We start from the raw sequence: 20,345 nt of genomic DNA on the forward strand, positions 1-20,345 counted from the left end.
GAGTCCAGTGGTTTGAAACCTCTCCTTTGAACGCAGCAGCAAACAGCAGCGTTCTGCAGAAAGTCAATGAAAGTCTGACCTGTGAGCCTGAAGACCAGCAGGACGGCAGCGCCGATCAATACCTCCATTGATTTTTCATTTGGTTGGTGATTGAAGCTAATGACACTGAACGTCGCCTGTCGTCTGTCAGACTGAAGAGACTCGACGACTCGCCGTAAAACAGAGACAGACGTCCTGAAGATACACTGATTAGTTTTCAGAGAGTGCGTTTGTGTGTGTGTGTGTGTGTGTGTGTGTGTGTGTGTGTGTGTGTGTGTGTGTGTGTGTGTGTGTGTGTGTGTGTGTGTGTGTGTGTGTGTGTGTGTGTGTGTGTGTGTGTGTGTGTGTGTGTGTGTGTGTGCGCGTGTGTGTGCGTGTGTGTGCGTGTGTGTGCGTGTGTGTGTGTACGTGCGGCAGATTGTTCCTCAGTGTCGCTCTCTAACAGACTTGTTGCGTCCTCTCGTGCTGCAGATGCACAGACCGTCTGCAGGAGTAATCCTCTGTAACGTCTAGGATGACCTGGATGAACTCTGAGCGAACACGCTGCAGTCTTTGTGTCATTTTCCTCATCAGCGGCGATCTGACCTGTCCATCGTCTCCCTCCCGCAGGCTTCATTGCCGCCGACATCAAGGGCACGGGCGCCTTCACGCAGCTCTTCCTCATCACCGACTACCACGAGAACGGCTCTCTGTACGACTACCTGAAGCTGACCACGCTGGACACGCAGTCCCTGCTGCGCCTGGCGTTCTCTGCCGCCTGCGGCCTCTGCCACCTGCACACCGAGATCTACGGCACGCAGGGCAAACCGGCCATCGCCCACCGAGACCTGAAGAGCAAGAACATCCTGATCAAGAAGAACGGCACCTGCTGCATCGCCGACCTCGGCCTCGCCGTCAAGTTCAACAGGTGCGCTGCTTTTCAGCACGTTATCAGCATTGCGCTCCTGCACAGGACGGAGACTCACCTGCATTTAAATCCTCAAATTGGCTCACTATATTTATTATGTCAGGCAGCAGCGTCTCCAGTCCAGTTTTCTCCCAAAAATGAGAAATTTGGGAGTTTAATGGTGTTTAATTTTTGGTTCTGATTTGGCACTGATTGGACATCACTGTCATTTCTGTTGCCGCAGCGACACTAACGAGGTGGACATCCCTCTGAGCACTCGGGTGGGGACGCGGCGCTACATGGCCCCCGAGGTCCTGGATGAGAGCCTCAACAAGAACCACTTCCAGGCTTACATCATGGCCGACATGTACAGCTACGGCCTCGTCATTTGGGAGATGGCCAGGCGCTGTGTGACCGGAGGTACGCGTACACTCACATACACGCATCATGTGTGACAGCGTCAAAACGACCTGAACGTTACAGGTGTCAGGTTTATTTATGGCAGAACGGTTTATTGACTGAACAGGCGTCCCTAATAAAGTGGCCACTGAGGGTTTGAACACACAAGCAGGGTTTCACATTGGTGTGAGTCGCCACAGCGATCAGATGATTGATCAGTCAATCGAAAGAAAAGTGAAAAGTAGCTGAAAGTGAACAGAAGTTGTTCCAGTTTGGAGACGAACACGTTGAAAACATGGCTGCTGATGAAGGAGTCGCTAAGGTCATGTGATCCTGATAACTCCCAGTGCATTGTGGGAAGTGAATGTGATCCTTTTAAGTATTCTTCAAAGATCAGAAGGAATCAGACGTCAGGAGTCCAAACTGCAGTCAGCTGATGATTTGTTATTCCAGGGTTTGAATACTCTGCTGTGATTGGCCAGCAGAGATGTCCTGTGGCTCAGTACTCTGCTGTGATATTCAGAAGGTTTAATATTTCTAAATAATTGTCAGCTGTTTCCTGTCTGATCAGATGAGCACAGAGCAGAACTCCAGTTTAATGAGATGTACTGGTGGCTCCGCCTGCTGGTGGAAAGCGTTATTGCAGTCGGTTCAGCTGGTCGAGTCCGTCTGATGAGACCAGTCACATCCTGTAAACGAGAATATTCCAAGTTTGTTTATGAACAAATCCAGACGAATGCTCCCGTGTGCTTCAGCTCTGACTCTAACTAAACTTTTCCTTTGACTTCTTGAGACGTTCAGCCCAGTGAGGAAACGTTTTTTCAGGTGAGTTAACGCCGGTTTGTGTCACTGTCTCTCTGCTCAGGTATCGTGGAAGACTACCAGCTGCCGTACTATGAGATGGTGCCCTCTGACCCCTCCTATGAGGACATGCTGGAGGTGGTTTGTGTTAAAGGTCTGCGGCCCACAGTGTCCAACCGCTGGAACAGTGACGAGGTGAGACCACAGACCCCAGAAGACCCCACAGCAGTGCTTTTAGCTAAAGGCCAACATCCTCATGCTAACATGATCAAAGTGACAATGCTAACATGTTGATCTTTAACAGGTACAACCAGTTCAGCTTGTTAGCATGCTAATATTTGCTAATTAGCACCAAACACAAAGCACAGCTGGTGAGAAGGACCTGGTTCGGCACAAAATGTGGTTCAGAGAGTATTAATCCCCAGAGGATGAATCCTACTGAGGATCCTTTGACTTGTCCTCTAGCGCCATCATCAGGTCGACATTTGAATGTGTCCAGCACTTTGTTTTATGACTAAACACCTGCAGAACTGACCACATTCCCATCAGCCTCAGCTGGACTGTGTCTACTGCTAATGAGCTCATGTTAGCATACTACAATGCTTAACTAAGATTGATGAACATGTTAAACTGCTTAGCATCCGCATGTTAGCACTGTCATAACGATCGTGTTAGCCTACTGATGTTAGCATTTAGCTGCTAGCATGGCTGAAGGAGGACGGTGTGGTTTCCTGGTTTGTTGAACCACAGGCCTGTTTTTCATCTGTGAGCCGTGACGTGATCAGCTCCTCTGGAGCCCAGTGTCCTCCTGTGGGGATCAATGAGGCATTATCTTAACTTAATCTTATCTTAAAGCAGAACAGAGGGTTTCTGTGGTTGGTCTCAGACGACTTCCTGTCCCCTGAATAATGTTTGTCTATCTGTGTGCGTGTGCGTGTGCGTGTGTGTGTGTGTGTGTGTGTGTGTGTCCGCAGTGTCTTCGGGCCATGCTGAAGCTGATGTCAGAGTGCTGGGCTCATAACCCCGCCTCCCGCCTCACCATCCTCAGAGTGAAGAAGACGCTCGCCAAGATGGTGGAGTCCCAGGACATCAAGATCTGACTGCCCTCCTCCTCATCCTCCTCCCCCTCGTCCCAGCGCCGCCAGATTCTCCCGAACCCAGAACACGTTCGACCTGACCTGGACTGGACCGGATCGGACCAGACCGGCCTCCCCAGGCTCAGTTCATCACTCTTCATCAGGAGGAGGAAGAGGAGGAGAAGTTGGGAGATAAGAAAAGGACCCGCCTCAGGGCCGAACTGTGCGTCTCCTCCTCCTTCCTCCAGGAGCAGCCTGGAAACAAACATGGAGTCCTTTCTCCTCCTCCTCCTCCTCCCGGTGTGACGCTTTCTGTGAAAGCCAAACGAGACGATAATGTGGACGAGGACTTCCTGTGGAGGCGGGAGGAGGAGCGGCCTCGCCTCCTCCACTTCTGCCTGTTTCAAAACGCTACAAATGCCAATTTTTGTTGTTATTTCTCTTCAGGACTGAGCTCTCCTGCCATATTGAAATATATCTCCACTCTAAAGTAGAGTTAATTATAAAAAATAAGGTACTATTATAATATGTGAATTTTAATGTGTAAATAAATGTTATCATTAGATGCCGTGCCTACTCATGAGAAGATGTAAAAGACCAGAACACTATGCTGCAGTGGTGTTGACGTCCAGCCGACTCCTCAGAGACGTTCGCAGGAGACAACGGAGTCGCTACGGAGACGTCTCCCGTCCTGTCTGTCTGTCTGTCCTCATCCTGGTTCGTGTCTGTCTGTCTCACCAGATCGTATATAAGTCACAAAGAGGTGGAGCTGCTGAAGAATCTGATTGGATGAGTCAGGCCTCAGTGGGTGGAGCCAAAGGAGCAGAGTGCCAACCCTCCAGCCAGGGGGCGCCACTCTTTAATCACCATTCAACTCTTGATCAGGGTTGTTCTTGTTGTGTCTGTCACTCAGCTTTTCTGAAACAGTACGTAGATTAACTTTAGCCCCGCCCACTGAGGTTGCCCCCGTCCAATCAGATTACTTCTGACTTCGAGAAACATTTGTTAAAGTTTAACTGAGTATCCTGATTGGCTGTCTGAGATTCATTTGTTCCAAAATAACAGTCATTTTTTTCTTTTTACTGCATTAAAATCAAGAAATATTTAATTTTATTTGGGAAACTGTCTAGATGTGGTTAGCCTAGCTTAGCACAAAGACTGGCAGCAGAGGGAAACTGTTAGCCTAGCACTACCAAAAGAGAGGAAAAAAATCCACCTCTAACTTCCAGATCTCTTTGGTTCATTAGTTTAATCTGGTTTATCGAACAGGTTTGGAAACTAAAAGTGAGATGTTGCGATGTTAGCAGCAGATGTATGCTAGCAGTTTTCCCCTGCTTCCAGTCTTTGTGCTAAGCTACGCTAAACACACGTTGGACCTCTGTGGATGAAAAAGAGGATTTATTGAGACTGTTGGACTGTTCCTTTAAATGTTTGTGTTGGTTTTCTCTCCTCAGCAGCAGGACGACGTGCACGTGTCGGCTCCGTGTGCACGCTCGCTCAAATCGTGTGTGTGAGAGAGAGAGCGTGTGCGTGTGTGTGTGTGTGTGTGTGTGTGTGTGTGTGTGTGTGTGTGTGTGTGTGTGTGTGTGTGAGAGAGAGAGAGAGAGGATTAAGCTAACCGTTCATACAGTAGCTATTTAAGAGCAGTAACTTAGTGTTTCCTCTGTAATAAATATGCAAGAGAAGCCCAGTATAGGAATAATCTCTAATATGTAAATCTTTAATGTCTTTTTGTTTTTCGGTGGTGTTGTTGTTTTGTACAGCATCTGGTTCGGTGCCTTATGAGTTTACCAAGGAAATGAAAACTCTGTATACAGTCTGTCCAATGTAACGATTTTTAAGTAAATAACCTTATTTTAGTACACAATGTCACAGCGTCAGCGCGTCTTCTTTCACCCGCTCATCTGTTGTTTGGTTGATGTACGGAAGCTCGTGTCTGCCACAAAGAGGAAAACCTAATGAGCGACAACGGATAAAAATAGGGTCAAAATAAAGAAACTGTGGCAAATATTTTTACTTCAGTCAAAGCTATGAGATAAAATAAATGTCCTAAATGATTTTGTATCTCTAAACTCTGCGGGCAGGATTCAGACTGGACAGCAGCTTCAGTCCAGGTCTTAATAAACGTGGATTTTAATGTTTGTCTCTCCTGTTTGCTTAACGTGATGCTGAGTTCACTGACTCGATGGCAGACAGCAGCTTGATGAGCCGCTGTCTCACCTGTTCTGCTGCTGGTCCACAGACAGGACGTCAGTGAGCTCTGTGGAGCAGCTGGACGCGTCACAGGGACCTGGTCCTTCAGATCAGGAGCTTCAGATCTGGACTGGTTACGTACAGGTTTGTTATCTCAGGTGAATTCAGGTAGTCCAACGCTGCAGTGTTTCGACCGGCTCAGAGGAGACCTGGCCCTGGTCCTTACTGTCCAACATCAGACAGCAGGATGTGGACAGGAAATGAGGGCTGAGGAGGTTTAACTGACAGAAGTTAACCGCTAACATTAGTGCGAAGTTAACATTAGTGCGAAGCAAGCTGTTAGCTTGCTAATGCTAATGCTATGTTCTGAAAAGATAACAGGTCAGAATGAAAAGTAGAAACTATCATGAGAATGAACGTTTCAGTGTCACCTGCAGTGTCACCGCACTGCATGATGGGAAATGTAGTGACGGTCACGTGAAACTTTTGACGGCCTCAGCGCAGATCAGTTCGTGGTGTTTTAATCACATTCAGACTTCTGGGGCCCAGAAATTGCCCTCAATTTAGTAACTAGCAATCAATGAAAATGACGTATCCAGTTGTATACGTAATAAGTACTCAGCGTAGAAACACTGCATTTAAAGCTCTACTTTAAATACCGTAAGTACTCTGTACACTGGTTCATACTGACTGCATTAATGTATTAATCACTCTAAAATGACAAATACTTGGATTTGGGTCCAAATTTATATCGTGTGGGATAGTTTGTGATCAATAAAGCTTTATGGATACAACTCTCAGTTTTCTTAAGTGTTGGTTGGATTTTGCAATAATGTGAATCTGGATTCTAGTAGCTGAAGAGTAAAAAGCACAATATCTGCTCTGAATTGTAAAACTTGTGTACCAGGAAGTAGAAATTACTTGAGTAAATGTATTTACAGCGCAGGAGTGGCTCCATCAGCCCGGAGGCCGTAAAATAACCCTGATGTGACTGATTGTTTTTCAGACCAGTTAAACTCTGGACCATCAGGCAGCAGTGACACAAACCAACAAAGGGAGTAGCTTTAAGTCTTCTGTCAGTGTAACTTAATTTGGTCTACAATTTTTCATTATTGTTCCTATGGAAAAAAAAAATTCAGCCGACATAATTTTAGTGAGAAATCTGCCCGATGACGAAGAGTCATAAATACATTTGTTTGGAATAGTGTTCAGCTGCTCTATCATGATACAGAATAATTCCTGGAAAGCTTTATTACCAGATGAAAGGTGTTGTAACTGTACGACTGTGAGCTGGTCAGAAGTCAACGCTGCACAGCTGTTACCACCCGACCGACTGTCAGTAAATTCACCTTCAGATCAAACACAGAGTCTCTGAGTTGTGGCAAACATTTGTCTTTATTGACGCCCTTCAGTCTGTCCCTGTCTACTTGTCCTCAGGCTTGTTGAAGCAGTAGGTGAGGCAGCACTTCCCGCAGTAGTGACGGTCGAAGTGGCTCGCCATGAAGACGCCGGCGCCGCACTCGTCAGCGGGACACTCGCGCCTCAGCCGGTGGATTTTACCGTTCTCGTCGACCTGGAGACAAAACATTTCCAGCTGGAGTTCAGAGTTCTCGGATTAAAGCTGATTTATGACTGCAATCATAAATTGGATGCACCGTGTTTGACTACATGTCTGAACGTCCACATGCGGCTCCTTCAGATTAAAAGCATCTGATACTGAACAGCATTAAACAGGCTTTAAGACTCCGGTGTTCGTACCTTGTAGTACTTCAGCACAGCGAGCTTGACCTTCTTCCTCTTGTGCTTGTTCTTCTTGGGGGTGGTGTAAGACTTCTTCTTCCTCTTCTTGGCACCACCACGCAGCCTCAGCACCAAGTGCAGGGTGGACTCCTGAGGAAGAGGAGGAGAAGCTCAACATTTAACAGTTGGAGCCTCATCGTGTGTGTCGAGCAGAAACAGTGCAGCTCCCGTGAAGGAGGTCAAAGTTAGCATGGTTCGGCACAGATGGCACACGGCTGAATACTTTCAGGTCTGAATGAAACCAGAGCTGGTGATCGTTTGAACAGTGGAGACAAACAAAGAAGGTTCAGGTGAGTTTTGCTTCCGTTGACTTTGAACGAAATGTGTTTTAAGACGAGTTAACGAGTTAAACTCTTAGCTCTGTTAACAGATGTTATTTTTCTGCGTAATAAGGAAAACGGGTGGAAGAACAGTTCATTTGAGATGATTTTGTTAGAATTATTGCACTAAAGCTGAGAGGACTCATGAAACAAACTCGACTCTTGAAGTGAAGTGTTACTATAAGACAGGATAGTTAGCATAGTTAGCATGCTAACACCTCGAACACAAAGATGTTTTGACATAATGTCACTTATTCCTGCACGTTTCATTGATAATGTCGGCTCATGTTTTTAAGGTTTTAAACTAACATTCCTGTCTTTTCTTCCATTTCGCACCCTGAGGTCAAGAACATGATTTTTGCTCTCTGCTGGAGTTTAACAGTTAGATTCAGACCGGACAGAAGCAGCTTCTGAACACGAGCACAACTTTCAGTTTGTTGGTTTGCAGTCTCCTGCTCTCCGCTCACCTTCTGGATGTTGTAGTCGGACAGCGTGCGTCCGTCCTCCAGCTGCTTTCCAGCGAAGATCAACCTCTGCTGATCAGGAGGGATACCTGCAGACGAGAAACCAGCACATCAACACCAGCACTGGACCGACCAGGTCAACAAACACATCATCATCATCCAACAGCTGTGTTTTATTCATTTAAACCTAAAACACACAATATAAATAAATAAATTTTATCCAAGCAATAAAAAAATCCAGTTACAAATCTGAGTATTTGCTGGACGCATCATTCACAACTTCACTGGTTTCCAGTTTGCTTCATTCTTATTGAGACTTTAAGTTGAACAATTACCTCTGAAATATGAACCATTTCAGGAATTTCAACCCATCAAAATCACCTCATATTCAGCAAATTAATCCTACTGGTTTATTGTTATGACAGCCCCTTTTGTTACATTTAATCTCTTTTCTCCTCAGATGTTTTTACTTTAACACTTGAATTGAACCATTAATTGTTCATTAAAGCCGTTTCAAACCAACCGAGCAGCCAAACTGTGTTCAAACCCAGAAAGGTCTTCAATTTTAGTGCAGCTAAACCTTTTCAGAGATGTCAAACAGACTGAATCTGACTAAACGTATTGAAGACGATGCAGCAGAACGAGCTTCAGTATAAACTCAAAGCTTCAGTGAAGACTGAATGTGATGAACAGAACGTGGTGCCGTCAAGAAAAACGTGTAAAACTTTGTCTGTTACTCAGAAAAACCGAAGGAAACCAGATGTTAGCCTCCACATGAGAAAACACAAACTGATAAACGCAACACTGATTGTTGTTTTACAAAGACCAACAATTATCAAGTTGTGCATTAAAACCATTATGGGCCATTAACTGACAGGAAGCTGCTCTCATGAGTATTATTCAATAGTTTTGTCCATAAGTAATATGAAGTATTGAAGACTGTTTTCATTCCCCACAGCTCAATGGGACGCCTTCAAATGTTTGATTAGCCCAAAATCCAAAGACACAAAGTTTACAAAGATATAAAAACACGTAGTTCCTCACATTTAAGAAGCTACGTTACTTTGATATCTGTGCTTCAGAAAGAAGGTTTGCTGAGTAATTCACTGATTCCTCATCTCATTCTGTCTCAATCTGCCATCAAAGAAGCACATAAACAAATCAAGCCCCTCTGTAACTCACCCTCTTTGTCCTGGATCTTAGCCTTGACATTTTCGATGGTGTCTGAAGGCTCAACCTGGAAAAAATAACAGAAGTCAGATCAGCCAGGACACGCTCTTCCGGTCAAAGCTACGGTCACATGTTGGGTACAAACTCTCAAAACGTATCCGTAACATAGACATGTAATTATAACTCGGTACGAGACGTTGTTGGACACTTCGTGAAGATAACACGGTCCCGTTAAATCGGCTGATGTCTGCAACACGTGTTTAACGTGCTTTGGGTAACTGCTAGCAGCTAACAGTTAGCTTAGCTATAAACGTACCAGTGCATGACACCCACTTTAGTAGAGTTCAAACATATACTAGCGCCACAGAAGTTGACAGATGACTATTAATGAGATTAAATGTGACATTTCATCCTAATTTGTTAAGTAGTGAAGTGAAGTAAATTCTGTCACTGAACGCCGCATCCCTCCATCACAGTCCGTCTCACCCACCTCGAGGGTTATAGTCTTCCCCGTGAGGGTCTTGACGAAAATCTGCATCCTGGCGTTCAACCCACCTACACGGGAACACACATAAAGCTTTAACCTTGTTGTTTGTGGTGAAACATTCTCTTAAATATCGTTATTTTTGACAATAACTTCATAAAACACAGAGCACGATCTTACCACAGGTTCACTCCTAATGGCGGATCATGAGAAGAGGGCTTTCGGAGCGAGCGACGGGGTTTTCTGCCCGCATTTGCACGGAGTAGGTAACGGTCATCGTGCCTGATCGAAAATATTTACAATCGTTCGATTTTGGGGTCGTTTAGCGTCCTTTTGTCAACCGTATCTATATTAATGTTAGCCTAAAAATTATGTTACGACACATAATTTAGTATATTTAAAGAATACACCAAACTTTTGAAAACCTTAACTCCCAGGTTCACTTTCAGAGTAACCATAGTAACGGGAGTTTTTAGAAAGACGGTCTCCCGGTCGAGAGTCAAACCAGAGGCTTCAGTGTGGAGAGGGAAAGTTAGTGGAAATAACAATGTGTGAGCCACCGAACTCAAACAGTTCATCTTCAGGAAAAGAAGACAGGCATTCAACACCCAACATTTTGATATGTGAGAGCGATGAGAGGTTTTTCCAGTCTCTGTATGAGTTTATTGGGCATGAGAAGCAGTACCTGCAGTGTCCGGAGGAAGGCCCGGACCCGCTCCGGTACAGCGTCTACCGCTCTGTGTTCAGTCAGGTATCTACTGTCTCCACGTACGATGGGGAGATATTTCACTACTACTTTCTAAAAAGGCATCGTTTATTAAGGTTTGATTGATGATTTATTACAAACCAGTAATACATTATGAGTTGCCAGGCTCTTAAAAATAAAGTTGGCGGTTTATAAGGTCGCTTTCTATCTAAGGAACAGTTCAACATTTGGGGGAAACGTCGTTAATATGTTTGTTTTATTTGCTGAGTTAGATGAAAGATGGTCGGTAAATACGAAGCTAGAGCCAACAGCCATTTAGCTTAGCTTAGCATAAAGACTTGAAACGAAGGGAAACAGCTAGCCTGGCTGTGTCCAGTTTATTTTACCACATAGTATCTGCTCTGTTCAGTTATAAAAGGCAAAGTGTGAAAATTGACAATGATGAAGTTTCCTTTTCCAATGCTAATTTTTATCTCCGATGCCAAAATTTAAAGTCACTGTTCTAGCCCCATATTCCAATTTACACATGGCCTCAGGACACTCAACAAACATCATTACAGCATCCAGAAGCACGAATGATCCAGCACCTGGTCAGTCAGTCAGAGCTGAAGAAGCCTTTTAGCTGAGGACGGAAATGTTTCTCAGAGATGTCTTTGATATGATTGAATCTTTGATATCAGAGCACTGTAAGCTCACAGAGGCGCTGTGGCTTAGTTGGTTAAAGCGCCTGTCTAGTAAACAGGAGATCCTGGGTTCAAATCCCAGCAGTGCCTCATTAATGAATGCTTTGCTTCATCTGTTGTCATCATCAGCGCCTCACCTTCAACCAAAGCCACATGGTTGTTTATGGGATGATTTCCTCCAACAAGTTTTTTTATTTAAAACATTTGGCTTTAAATTTGACCTGAACATCATGGATGTTTTTTTTTTTTTTTACAAATCAAAGACAAAAATCCACACTGACGTAAAACCTGACTTGAAATTATTTCTGTCTAAAACCTCTTACGCTTATTGTAATTTCACCTCAGCTACAGCTACAGAGACGGCTCATCAGGAAGTCTTCCTTTCGTCCTCAGTTAACAAACTCCTTGGCCACAGGCAGCAGAGGCGCTGTGGCTTAGCTGGTCAAAGCGCCTGTCTAGTAAACAGGAGATCCTGGGTTCAAGTCCCAGCAGTGCCTCACTGTGAAGATCAGACATGACGTCCACACACAGACCAATGCTTTATGCTTTATAGTTCACCTCCACCTGAGACATAAGGGACACTGATTGGAGGACAATGATAGGTGTATTTTGCACAGAGAAGACAGATGGTTTGGAAGAGGAGTGAAGGAGGATGTTCATGTAAGAACACCACCTACATGCTCCAGATCTAAGAAGCATTCACACCTGTCCTCAGGTGACTCCTAACCCTCTGACTCTAATCATGACCCGGATGACTGAATCTTCTTACAGGTGATTGCACGAGCGACGACCTACAGGAGACTTCTGCTGACCATAAAGTCGGGCTATGATGATGTCATCAGGGCGCTGCAGAGGAGGGAGGATGAGGCCAGAACAGCTCAGCGAGCTGTGGCGGCCTCCACGTCACACCCCAAATCCCTGATTACCTGCCAGAGACGAGCCGCCCAGCTGAGGGAGAGGTGTGTGTGTGTGTGTGTGTGTGTGTGTGTGTGTGTGTGTGTTATTGTGATATCTTTGTGAGGACAGTGAGGACATTTTGTTGAAGACCCTGAAAACCTATTTTCTGAAGGTTTGAACACGTCTTTCATGTGGAAAAAGACTTGACCGGCTGTTTGTCTTCGTCTCTTTCCAGAATCTTTGTCCTTCAGAGGGACACAGCAGAAGTTCAGGAGGAGATCAGGAGGCAGAAATCATCCAGAGGACAGAGCACATGGATACCTGGTACCCCTGATGCTGATACTTTGGCCCTGTGAATAAACTGTGTTAAGTGTTGGAAACATTCACCAGCTTTCTGTACAAAAACAAGACAGTTCACGTAACCGTTCATCTGAATGGAAGCAGTCGTTTAATACAGACTCCAGTGTCTCTGCAGTGTTGGCTGCATGCAAACAGAGACAGACGTCATCTAACACACGACCACCAACAGGAAAATGTCCTTCAGAACCTCCCAAATTTGTCCCAGAAATGAAATAAATTAACATTTCCTCACAACAAAACCACCTGAACACTAATGTGTACAGAAATCTTAACTTTTTTAAATTAGACAGCTTAATGTCTCAGTGTGGGTGTCTTGCTTCTATGAAGGAGAGGTGGGGTCTTTCTGTCTGTCAGTACTGAGGGGCTCATTGTTCACTCTGTATCACCTCGTCCACGTCTCGTCTCCCAGGTTTGACGGTGGCTGAGTCAGAGGATCCAGAGGCTCTGGACCGACATCTGAAGCATCTCGAAGCCCAGAGAGCTGCTCTGCTGGACAGGAAGCGTCACAGCGTCTCTCTGGAGGTCAAAGACGAGCTGGACGCCACGCTGCAGGCCGCCGAGCACCGCAGAGACCAGCTGAGCACCGAGAACGACCGACTGAAAGTCCTGTAAGAGCAGAGCCACTGAAACAGTTTTCAGGAAAGTATGTGAAAATACAGGCCAGAAACACCTGGAGGGAAATAAAGGAGGAAGGTAACATCAGATTGAATTTAATATACAGCTGATCTCTACATTTGAATCAGTTTCCTCATAAAGGACCCCAGTTTGCCCAGTTTGTCCAGCTTTGGTGCCAGTTCTGTTGAAATTCTGGTATGAATTGAATGTGTTTCAATTCCGAAGATAAAAATGTTTCATGGGTTATAACTCGTGACGTTTGGCTCAAAGACGTCAAAGGAGAATGCAAACATGTTCCTCTCTCTGTCTCCGCTGCTGTTTGCTCGTCCGTCTGTCTACAGATACGAGCGTCTCACGTTCGTGTCCGGCCGTCTGTCCGGCTGGGAGGCCGAGAAGCAGCAGGTTCCTCTGGAGGAGCTCCTGGGTTCCACCCTGGAGAACGTCAGACAGCCAAACAGTGAGACACTGAGACACTTCTGCAATCAAAAGATGAAATTTAACGGAACCTGCCTCGATACTTGGTGATGTGTTCAGGGGAACGTAAACACAGGAGGTCAGTGAAGGCGTCACGGTGCTTTAACTCCAGCCTCCTGCTGTTTGTCCTGCAGCGACGGATGAAGACGCCCGCAGCATCGACGCGGAGCTGTTTGAGGACGACGAGCCGACAGGCGTGGACGAGTCCAGACTCCTGACAGATTACCTGGACAGGTGCTGCGTTCAGGTCTGATCAGTTTATCTGAGCTCTGAAGACTCTCTCTGGACCTCGTCTCTGTCTGTCCTCCTCCCTGTCAGGTTTATGGAGCTCTTTGATTCAGCTCAGTATGAGGACGCTGCTCTCCTCGCTGCCAGATCTCCTCGAGGAGTCCTGAGGAGCCTCGACATCATGGAGATGTTTAAAGGTGAGAAACGTACACAGACGGCAGCTGCACGTTCATGCGAGTACTGCGCTGAAGTACAAATTTGTATTCCTGTACACCTGTCTCTCTCAGGTGTGACGGGGCCCCCGGGCGCCGTCCCCCCTCTCCTGCTCTTCTTCCAGGCCTTGCTCACAACCGTCTCGGCCGGCGACCGGCTGTCGGCCGCTCTCTCCCTGGAGGCTGTCCGCTGTGTCCTGCAGCACGGCGCCACGCAGCTCGCCGTCCACGCTGTCGCCCACAACAGGTGAACACGACACTGGATCTGAACTGTTCGTATGATCGCTGCTGCTCTTCAGGTCTCTACAGTCTTCATCCTCCCTCCAGACTCACCTTCTCTGAGGACCTGGGCGACGTCCTGACTGAGCATGCTCAGAAGAACCCCGGCGTGGCCGACACGTGTCTGGCGTTGACCACCGTCGCCTACGAGGCCTGCGGGCTGCGCAGGAAGACCGCACTGAGCATGTGCAGGAGAGGCCTGATCCACAGCGCCGCCGAGTTCATGAGCCGCTGCAGGGACCTCACAGCAGGTGTGTGTCAATGAAAGTCTGACCTGTGAGCCTGAAGACCAGCAGGACGGCAGCGCCGATCAATACCTCCATTGATTTTTCATTTGGTTGGTGATTGAAGCTAATGACACTGAACGTCGCCTGTCGTCTGTCAGACTGAAGAGACTCGACGACTCGCCGTAAAACAGAGACAGACGTCCTGAAGATACACTGATTAGTTTTCAGAGAGTGTGTGTGTGTGTGTGTGTGTGTGTGTGTGTGTGTGTGTGTGTGTGTGTGTGTGTGTGTGTGTGTGTGTGTGTGCGTTTTAAAACTCACACAATAATCAGTGTATGAGTCTCTCTCTCTCTCTCTCTCTCTCAGAGGACTGTATGTGGGTTCTATGTCGCTCGCCCAGCCTCTCCCTCCTCCAGCTGTTGACGGAGCCTCAGCGGCGCCAGGTGGCCATCTTGTCAGTGGGCGTGGCCTGTTCCACTCTGCTGGCGGACCCTCAGCAGCAGGAGCTAGCTCTGCAGCTCCTGGACAGCTTCGTCAGTCGAGGTAAACACTTTGACTTTGGGGTGAGGCGCCACATGTCAGGTGTTCCTTCGTGTGTTTGTACGGAGAACTTTCAGGAAAACACGGCCGTGAATGTCGTCAGAGTGTGATGTGAAAGTGTAATGATGAAGATCAGCACAGGGCAGGAAATCTCAACCAACACACCACCTGACCTGAGGTGACCTCTGACCTCGCTGTGTGTCGTCTCAGGAGCGTTGGAGGAGGTGATCCTGGAGGACAGCGGCTCTTCCGTGGACGTCTGGACCAGCGTGGCGTCGCTGTGCTCCGATCTGAACCGGGCTGACCTGACCCAGGCCGTCCTGTCCACTCTGCTGGACCAGGCTGGGACCAGAGTCCTGTCCCCGGACCTGGAGGGAGCTCGGCTCATGGATCACGTCTTCCTGTGAAAATGAAGCTGAAGGTCTGCTGGGTGACGCCACAGCTCCCACAGAGCAGCAAACATCAGCTGCAGAGTCGCCTGTTTCTTCTAAAATAACTCGAAAGCATCAAATCCAAAAAGCTTTCGGGGACTTTCAGTGTTCACATGTTGAAAACTGAACCAGGCCACCGAAGCAGAACCACACAAAGAAAAATCACTAATCCAGTGACAACTATCAGTCTGGGCCACCATGATGATCACAGACCTGCCTGATCACATCGTTCCTCGGTCATCTCAGTGACCTTTGACCTTTCAGTGTGGGTTGGGGTCTGTGAAATGACTCAGGTAAAAATGTGAGACAGTGACAGCTGATGACCAGCAGGTGGCGAGCAGAGTCACAGACTGAGGCTGACAAACAGGTCAGACTCACTCTGATGAATACTCAAAGTGAGTAGAACAGAAGGTGACCTGGAAGCAGAGGTGGAAGAAGTACTGACTCTCACTGATGTTTTAACTGTACAAATACTCAGTTACAAGTAAAAGTCCTTCATTAAAAATGATAAAAGTACAAAGTACTAGCATGAAAATGTACTTCAAGTACCAAAGGTAAAAGTACTCATGCAGAATTGCTCATTACAGAGTAATTTAGATTTAAAGTCGGGCTGATTGCAGCTGATTACTGGTATCTTACAGTAATCTATAATATTCTACCACATTTTATGGGTTTATAGTATTTAGTATTATTAATGTGATTCTGCAAAGTAACTAAAGGCATTAAATAAATTTACTGCAGTAAAACGTGCAAAATGTTCCTCTGACATGAAGTAAAAGTATAAGTAGCATAAAAATGTAAACACTCAAGTAAAGTACAAATACCTAAAAATGAAACTCAAGTTTACTTGAGTAAATGTACTTAGTTACTTTCCACCTCCGCCTGGAAGAAGTGCTTCAGCTCTTTAGTCACTTTCTCAACTGGATGTATCCCAGCATGCACTGCACCACTCATTGTCTATCCCTTATTAAACTGAACTTTAACCCTTAGTCGACCTTTAGCCCAGACCCAGTTCAGCTCTAATCTGAAGCGGCGGTCCAGCAGGCGGTATGAAGACCTCCAGAGTGTCCTCATAAAGCTCGTCCCTGTCACGAGTCCTCACAAGTCCAACAAGCCTGCCGACACACACACTCAGCAGGTCGAACAGAGAGGCCTTTGTGTGGACGCAGACCTCGATGAGCCACATCACAGTGAACAAACAGACTCCCACCAGTCTATAAACAGAGCCCGCAGCCACAGGAGGCCCACTGTTTACCCAGCATCCTCTCTGTTCCGCCAAAGTTTGGAAATGAAGCTTTTATTCTGCGGTGACCTCAATCAATAACGCAGAGCGGAACGTGATGTGTTCAGTGCCCTTCGTCCTGCCGTCTGCCAGCGTTCAGGATCAATGCGTGGAGCCCAAACAATGAAGGAGGTCACGCAGAGACACTTTTTAGGAGGGTTCAGACGATCAGTCCTGCTGGTCTGTGATCAGCTCTTCATCGTTTGGTTGTCATCGGACCTTGATGTCAGAGTTAAAAGAAGCTGCTTCTCGCTTCTCGACAGCTTCTGTTTATTTTCACTGCTGAAATGTCGACTGTCACTCGTGGATTTGGGCTAGCTGTGTTCGCTAACGCTGAAGCTAAAACTCATGTACAAGCGTCTCACTCGACGATGATGTCATGCTAACAGACTGAAGCAAAAGCTAACAGGCCCCAGGTAAAGAGTCAGCATCCTCACCTGGTGATGATGTTAAAGACATTGAAGAAGTGTGACTCAGCACATTCACTCGAGTACTGCTCTTATGTACAGCTTTTTTAAATTATTGTAGTATTTTTGTACTTCATACTTTTACTCCATGTCAGAGGAAACTGCTTGTACTCTTCACTCCACTGCATTTTTATCATAGTGTTACTTTTGAGATCAAATTTTATTTGAGAAAGAAGTATTAGAAATATTAGCATTTTCTAAAGATGTCATTAAAATTGTCTTCTAATTAAGTTTTTTATGTTTTCTGTATTAAAACATAACTGGACCAATGACACTTACAGAGAGAGAAAGATGCTGAGAGTCAGTGCTGACTCACAGCCGTTTGGCTCCGTCACACCATATTGATCTCTGCAGAGTGTGTGTGTGTGTGTGTGTGTGTGTGTGTGTGTGTGTGTGTGTGTGTGTGTGTGTGTGTGTGTGTGTGTGTGTGTGTGTGTGTGTGTGTGTGACGCTGGCCCAGCATGACACAGCTTCTTTCGCCCTCCTTTTCTCTCAGGATATTAAAGGACGCGCTCACGTTTTTCTGTGTTTTCCTCTTCGAACACTCTGCAGCTGTTTTACCTCAGAAATCAGAAATATTCTACATGTGCAAACGTCTATTCTCTATTGCTTCAGCACTCTGAGTTTGATAAATCAGGCGTCTGTCTTCGAGTAACCTGAGTTCCCTCTTTGTGTTTCGCGGTGTCCCTCGACTCGTTAGCGTTTTTAGATGAGATGATGTAATATTACAGCTCACAGCAGGCGAAGCTTCACAGCCGACACTGAACGTTATCTCAAGCTCTGGTTCTGAGCAGCTTCATCAATTAACCAGCGAGGCAATCAACAGAAAGCAAATCAGCAATTATGATCGTCGTTAATCGAGTCGTTAATTCAGGATTTACTGCTTTTCTCTGTTTTATATCATCGTAAACTGAATATCTGCTGGTCAGAGGAAACAAGAAGTGTGACGACGTTTTACATCAGTCATGAAAGTAATGTCTGGGTTTATCTTCACACATGAATTATGCATTCACAATCATAGCACACATGCACACACACACACACACACACACACATGCACACACACGTGCCTCGACTTGCCTCAGAAATCTTTCCCATCAGCCTCGTGGCAGCTCTGCTGAATATTTTCCACCAAACAGCAACAATACATTTAATCCATGGAAATATCAACTGGAATCAACACACACACACACACACACACACACACACACAGCAGATGCCCATTCCTGATGTGATTTGCTCAGTCATGAGTTAGAGGGGCGGAGACAGACGAGAGATAAAGCCTGACAAGGTGTGTGCGTGTGTGTGTGCGTGTGTGTGTGTGTGTGTGTGTGTGTGTGTGTGTGTGCGTGTGTGTGCCTGTGTGTGTGCGTGCGTGCGTGCGTGCGTGTGTGTCTGTGTGTGTGTTAGAAATACTCAGACAGAGAGTCACAGTAGAGAAAGTGAAAAATGCTGCATAATCCCTCCCCCAACTCTGTCTCCCAGAGGGTTAAGTCAAGGTGTGTGTGTGTGTGTGTGGGGGGGGGCTTCTATTTTTGTGAGGATCAATTTGAGTGTCAGACCTTGAAAGCTGGGACATTTTGTCCGTCCTCAATGGGCTGTTTGAGGGTTCAGACTTGGTTTTAGGTCCAGGTCCAGGTCCAGGTCCAGGTCCAGGTCCAGGTTCAGGTTCAGGTTCAGGTTCAGGTTCAGGTTCAGGTCCAGGTCCAGGTCCAGGTCCAGGTCCAGGTTCAGGTTCAGGTTCAGGGTTGAAGCTGTTGTTGAGGACACTGGTCATGTGTCCATCGTGTGGTTTTGAGTTTTTCTTGGAGGTTTGGTGTTTGAGCAACATGGAGCAGTGTGTTGTACAGTTGAACCTTTCAGGTGGACGCGTCCTGAATGTCTCAAACGCTTCATCTGTTGTGTTGATGAGTGAAGGAACATCTTGCAGCGTTCAGCAGCTAAAGAGCAGATATTTCTGTCAGGAGCTGGAGGAGACCAAAAACAGAGCTAAAAGAGAGAAGACTGGACTGACCTTCATCACGTGACACGAACACGAGTCATCATGTTGTTCTGTAGCTGCTGGCTTCATGTCAAAGCTGATGATGTGTTCATGTTTAATGTGTTCACTGCTGGAAAGTTAAACATCTGGACGGGCATCTTTCTTTTTTCTGTTTGGGAAAACTTGGGAATTTTTGTCTGTACAAGCACCTGAACATACCCTGATGCGGTCCACTGTGGGGGATCTGGTCCCTGATCACAGGTGACGTGTCGGATGTCCATTTGGTCCCTGAAGCTCAGTGTCTCCAACAGAAAGACCACGAGGACAAGACTGCTGTACAAGATGAAGCTATTCCTGTCATCTACAGCGTGACAGACGTTGACTCAAGCCTCCCCGTGGTCAGCAGGAGTCTGTCCACGTCCACTGAGGCACGCTGTAAACAGTCCAAGCTGTTGCTAGGCAACCGTCCCTAATCAGAGCAGCTGCCATCATCCTCAGCCTCCCTGCTGGATGACTAAAGATAACTGTGTGTGTCAGCAGCCTGCAACAAGTGGGTCAATGCGCACGCACGCACACACACACACACACACACACACACACACACACACACACACACACACACACCAGTCATGGTGAGTTATTATCAGCAACAGAAGTGATGAACACATGAATCCAATAATATATTATTGTAAAATGGGCCATGCTGTTTGAGGAGTGCTTTTGGTTCTTCAACACACTGAATGTGTGATTCGTGCATATAACAGAGTTTTTCCAACTGTGGTTTAGATTCTTCCTCCTCTGTTAAGATGTGGGCAGCTCATGTTCACATGCTGAAACTCTGCAGCTCGGCTTTGTTCTGGACGGAGTGAAACGGGAGAAAAGCTGAATTTCTGAGGAAGGAGACGCCGCAGAGCTGGATCAGCTGACTGGAGCGCAGCAGATGTTTGACAGCAGGTGTGAACGGGAAGCCGACGAAGCAGTAGCAGAACGGACTCAGTGACTCAGTCTGTGCTGATAGTGACTCAGCATCCTCCAGTCAGCTGACCGGTCTCCAGCACACTGTACACACTGAGCGGAGGCTGCATGCTGCAACCTGGAGGCAACACCGCCGCCGCAGCCACGGTCTTCACGCCCTTTTAGGGTCACGGATCGGGTGAAGCGGCTCCACTGTGATCGCTAACGTGCTTCCTCTTTTCTTTCCTTTCTCTTTTGCCTTTTTTGCGTCTCTTTCTCTGCCTTTCAAAACCCAGTCGTGGTTTAAATATTACACATCCCCTCAGGAGCATGGCACACCTGTCGTCCTCCACCTGTCCAAGCAGAGGAGGGGTGTC

The 20,345-nt window shown here is 46.6% G+C and overlaps 3 protein-coding genes and 2 non-coding genes across 6 annotated transcripts in view; 4 read left to right on the plus strand and 1 right to left on the minus strand.

Annotated features, from left to right (window-relative positions):
- The window catches only part of bmpr1aa (bone morphogenetic protein receptor, type IAa), a 47,045-nt gene extending 41,988 nt beyond the window's left edge, over positions 1 to 5,057 (plus strand). For both annotated transcript variants that reach the window (XM_070977823.1, XM_070977824.1), the window contains exons 10-13: positions 649 to 946; positions 1,170 to 1,345; positions 2,190 to 2,320; positions 3,100 to 5,057. In XM_070977823.1, the coding sequence (XP_070833924.1) occupies positions 649 to 946; positions 1,170 to 1,345; positions 2,190 to 2,320; positions 3,100 to 3,225 (731 nt within the window). In that variant the 3' untranslated portion in view covers positions 3,226 to 5,057. The remainder of the gene's footprint in view (positions 1 to 648; positions 947 to 1,169; positions 1,346 to 2,189; positions 2,321 to 3,099) is intronic.
- Positions 5,058 to 6,770: 1,713 nt separating this feature from the next.
- On the minus strand, positions 6,771 to 9,878 carry rps27a (ribosomal protein S27a). Its single transcript, XM_070977827.1, has 6 exons — positions 9,813 to 9,878; positions 9,639 to 9,703; positions 9,161 to 9,215; positions 7,982 to 8,067; positions 7,153 to 7,284; positions 6,771 to 6,967 (listed from the first exon to the last, which is right to left on the minus strand). Exons 2-6 carry the CDS (start codon positions 9,684 to 9,686, stop codon positions 6,818 to 6,820), a joined length of 471 nt encoding a protein of 156 aa, XP_070833928.1. The 5' UTR covers positions 9,687 to 9,703; positions 9,813 to 9,878; the 3' UTR covers positions 6,771 to 6,817.
- A 301-nt stretch (positions 9,879 to 10,179) lies between these two features.
- Positions 10,180 to 15,260, plus strand: LOC139341334 (clathrin heavy chain linker domain-containing protein 1-like). The gene is made up of 11 exons (XM_070977822.1): positions 10,180 to 10,383; positions 11,793 to 11,980; positions 12,154 to 12,242; positions 12,688 to 12,886; positions 13,235 to 13,350; positions 13,502 to 13,601; positions 13,686 to 13,792; positions 13,883 to 14,054; positions 14,135 to 14,337; positions 14,680 to 14,860; positions 15,062 to 15,260. The coding sequence occupies exons 1-11, from the start codon at positions 10,180 to 10,182 to the stop codon at positions 15,258 to 15,260; spliced, it is 1,758 nt and encodes a 585-aa protein (XP_070833923.1).
- Positions 11,038 to 11,111, plus strand: trnat-agu (transfer RNA threonine (anticodon AGU)). The gene has a single exon. It is a non-coding gene; the product is annotated as a tRNA-Thr (tRNA).
- trnat-agu (transfer RNA threonine (anticodon AGU)) lies at positions 11,445 to 11,518 on the plus strand. Its single transcript has one exon. It is a non-coding gene; the product is annotated as a tRNA-Thr (tRNA).
- Positions 15,261 to 20,345: the final 5,085 nt, after the last annotated feature.

The sequence above is a fragment of the Chaetodon trifascialis genome, chromosome 13 (assembly GCF_039877785.1).
Source record: "Chaetodon trifascialis isolate fChaTrf1 chromosome 13, fChaTrf1.hap1, whole genome shotgun sequence".
In the NCBI taxonomy this organism is placed as follows: domain Eukaryota; kingdom Metazoa; phylum Chordata; class Actinopteri; order Chaetodontiformes; family Chaetodontidae; genus Chaetodon; species Chaetodon trifascialis.

What these genes read in the sequence shown, in the direction of transcription:
- LOC139341334 (XM_070977822.1), top strand. Translation starts at nt 10,180, where the DNA reads ATGTGTGAGCCACCGAACTCAAACAGTTCATCTTCAGGAAAAGAAGAC. An exon ending in ACCGCTCTGTGTTCAGTCAG is followed by an intron (nt 10,384 to 11,792) that starts GTATCTACTGTC and finishes ATCTTCTTACAG; the next exon opens with GTGATTGCACGAGCGACGAC. An exon ending in ACAGAGCACATGGATACCTG is followed by an intron (nt 12,243 to 12,687) that starts GTACCCCTGATG and finishes CTCGTCTCCCAG; the next exon opens with GTTTGACGGTGGCTGAGTCA.
- rps27a (XM_070977827.1), bottom strand. Translation starts at nt 9,686, where the DNA reads ATGCAGATTTTCGTCAAGACCCTCACGGGGAAGACTATAACCCTCGAG. An exon ending in TAAGATCCAGGACAAAGAGG is followed by an intron (nt 8,068 to 9,160) that starts GTGAGTTACAGA and finishes TCTCGTCTGCAG; the next exon opens with GTATCCCTCCTGATCAGCAG. An exon ending in CCGACTACAACATCCAGAAG is followed by an intron (nt 7,285 to 7,981) that starts GTGAGCGGAGAG and finishes CCTCTTCCTCAG; the next exon opens with GAGTCCACCCTGCACTTGGT.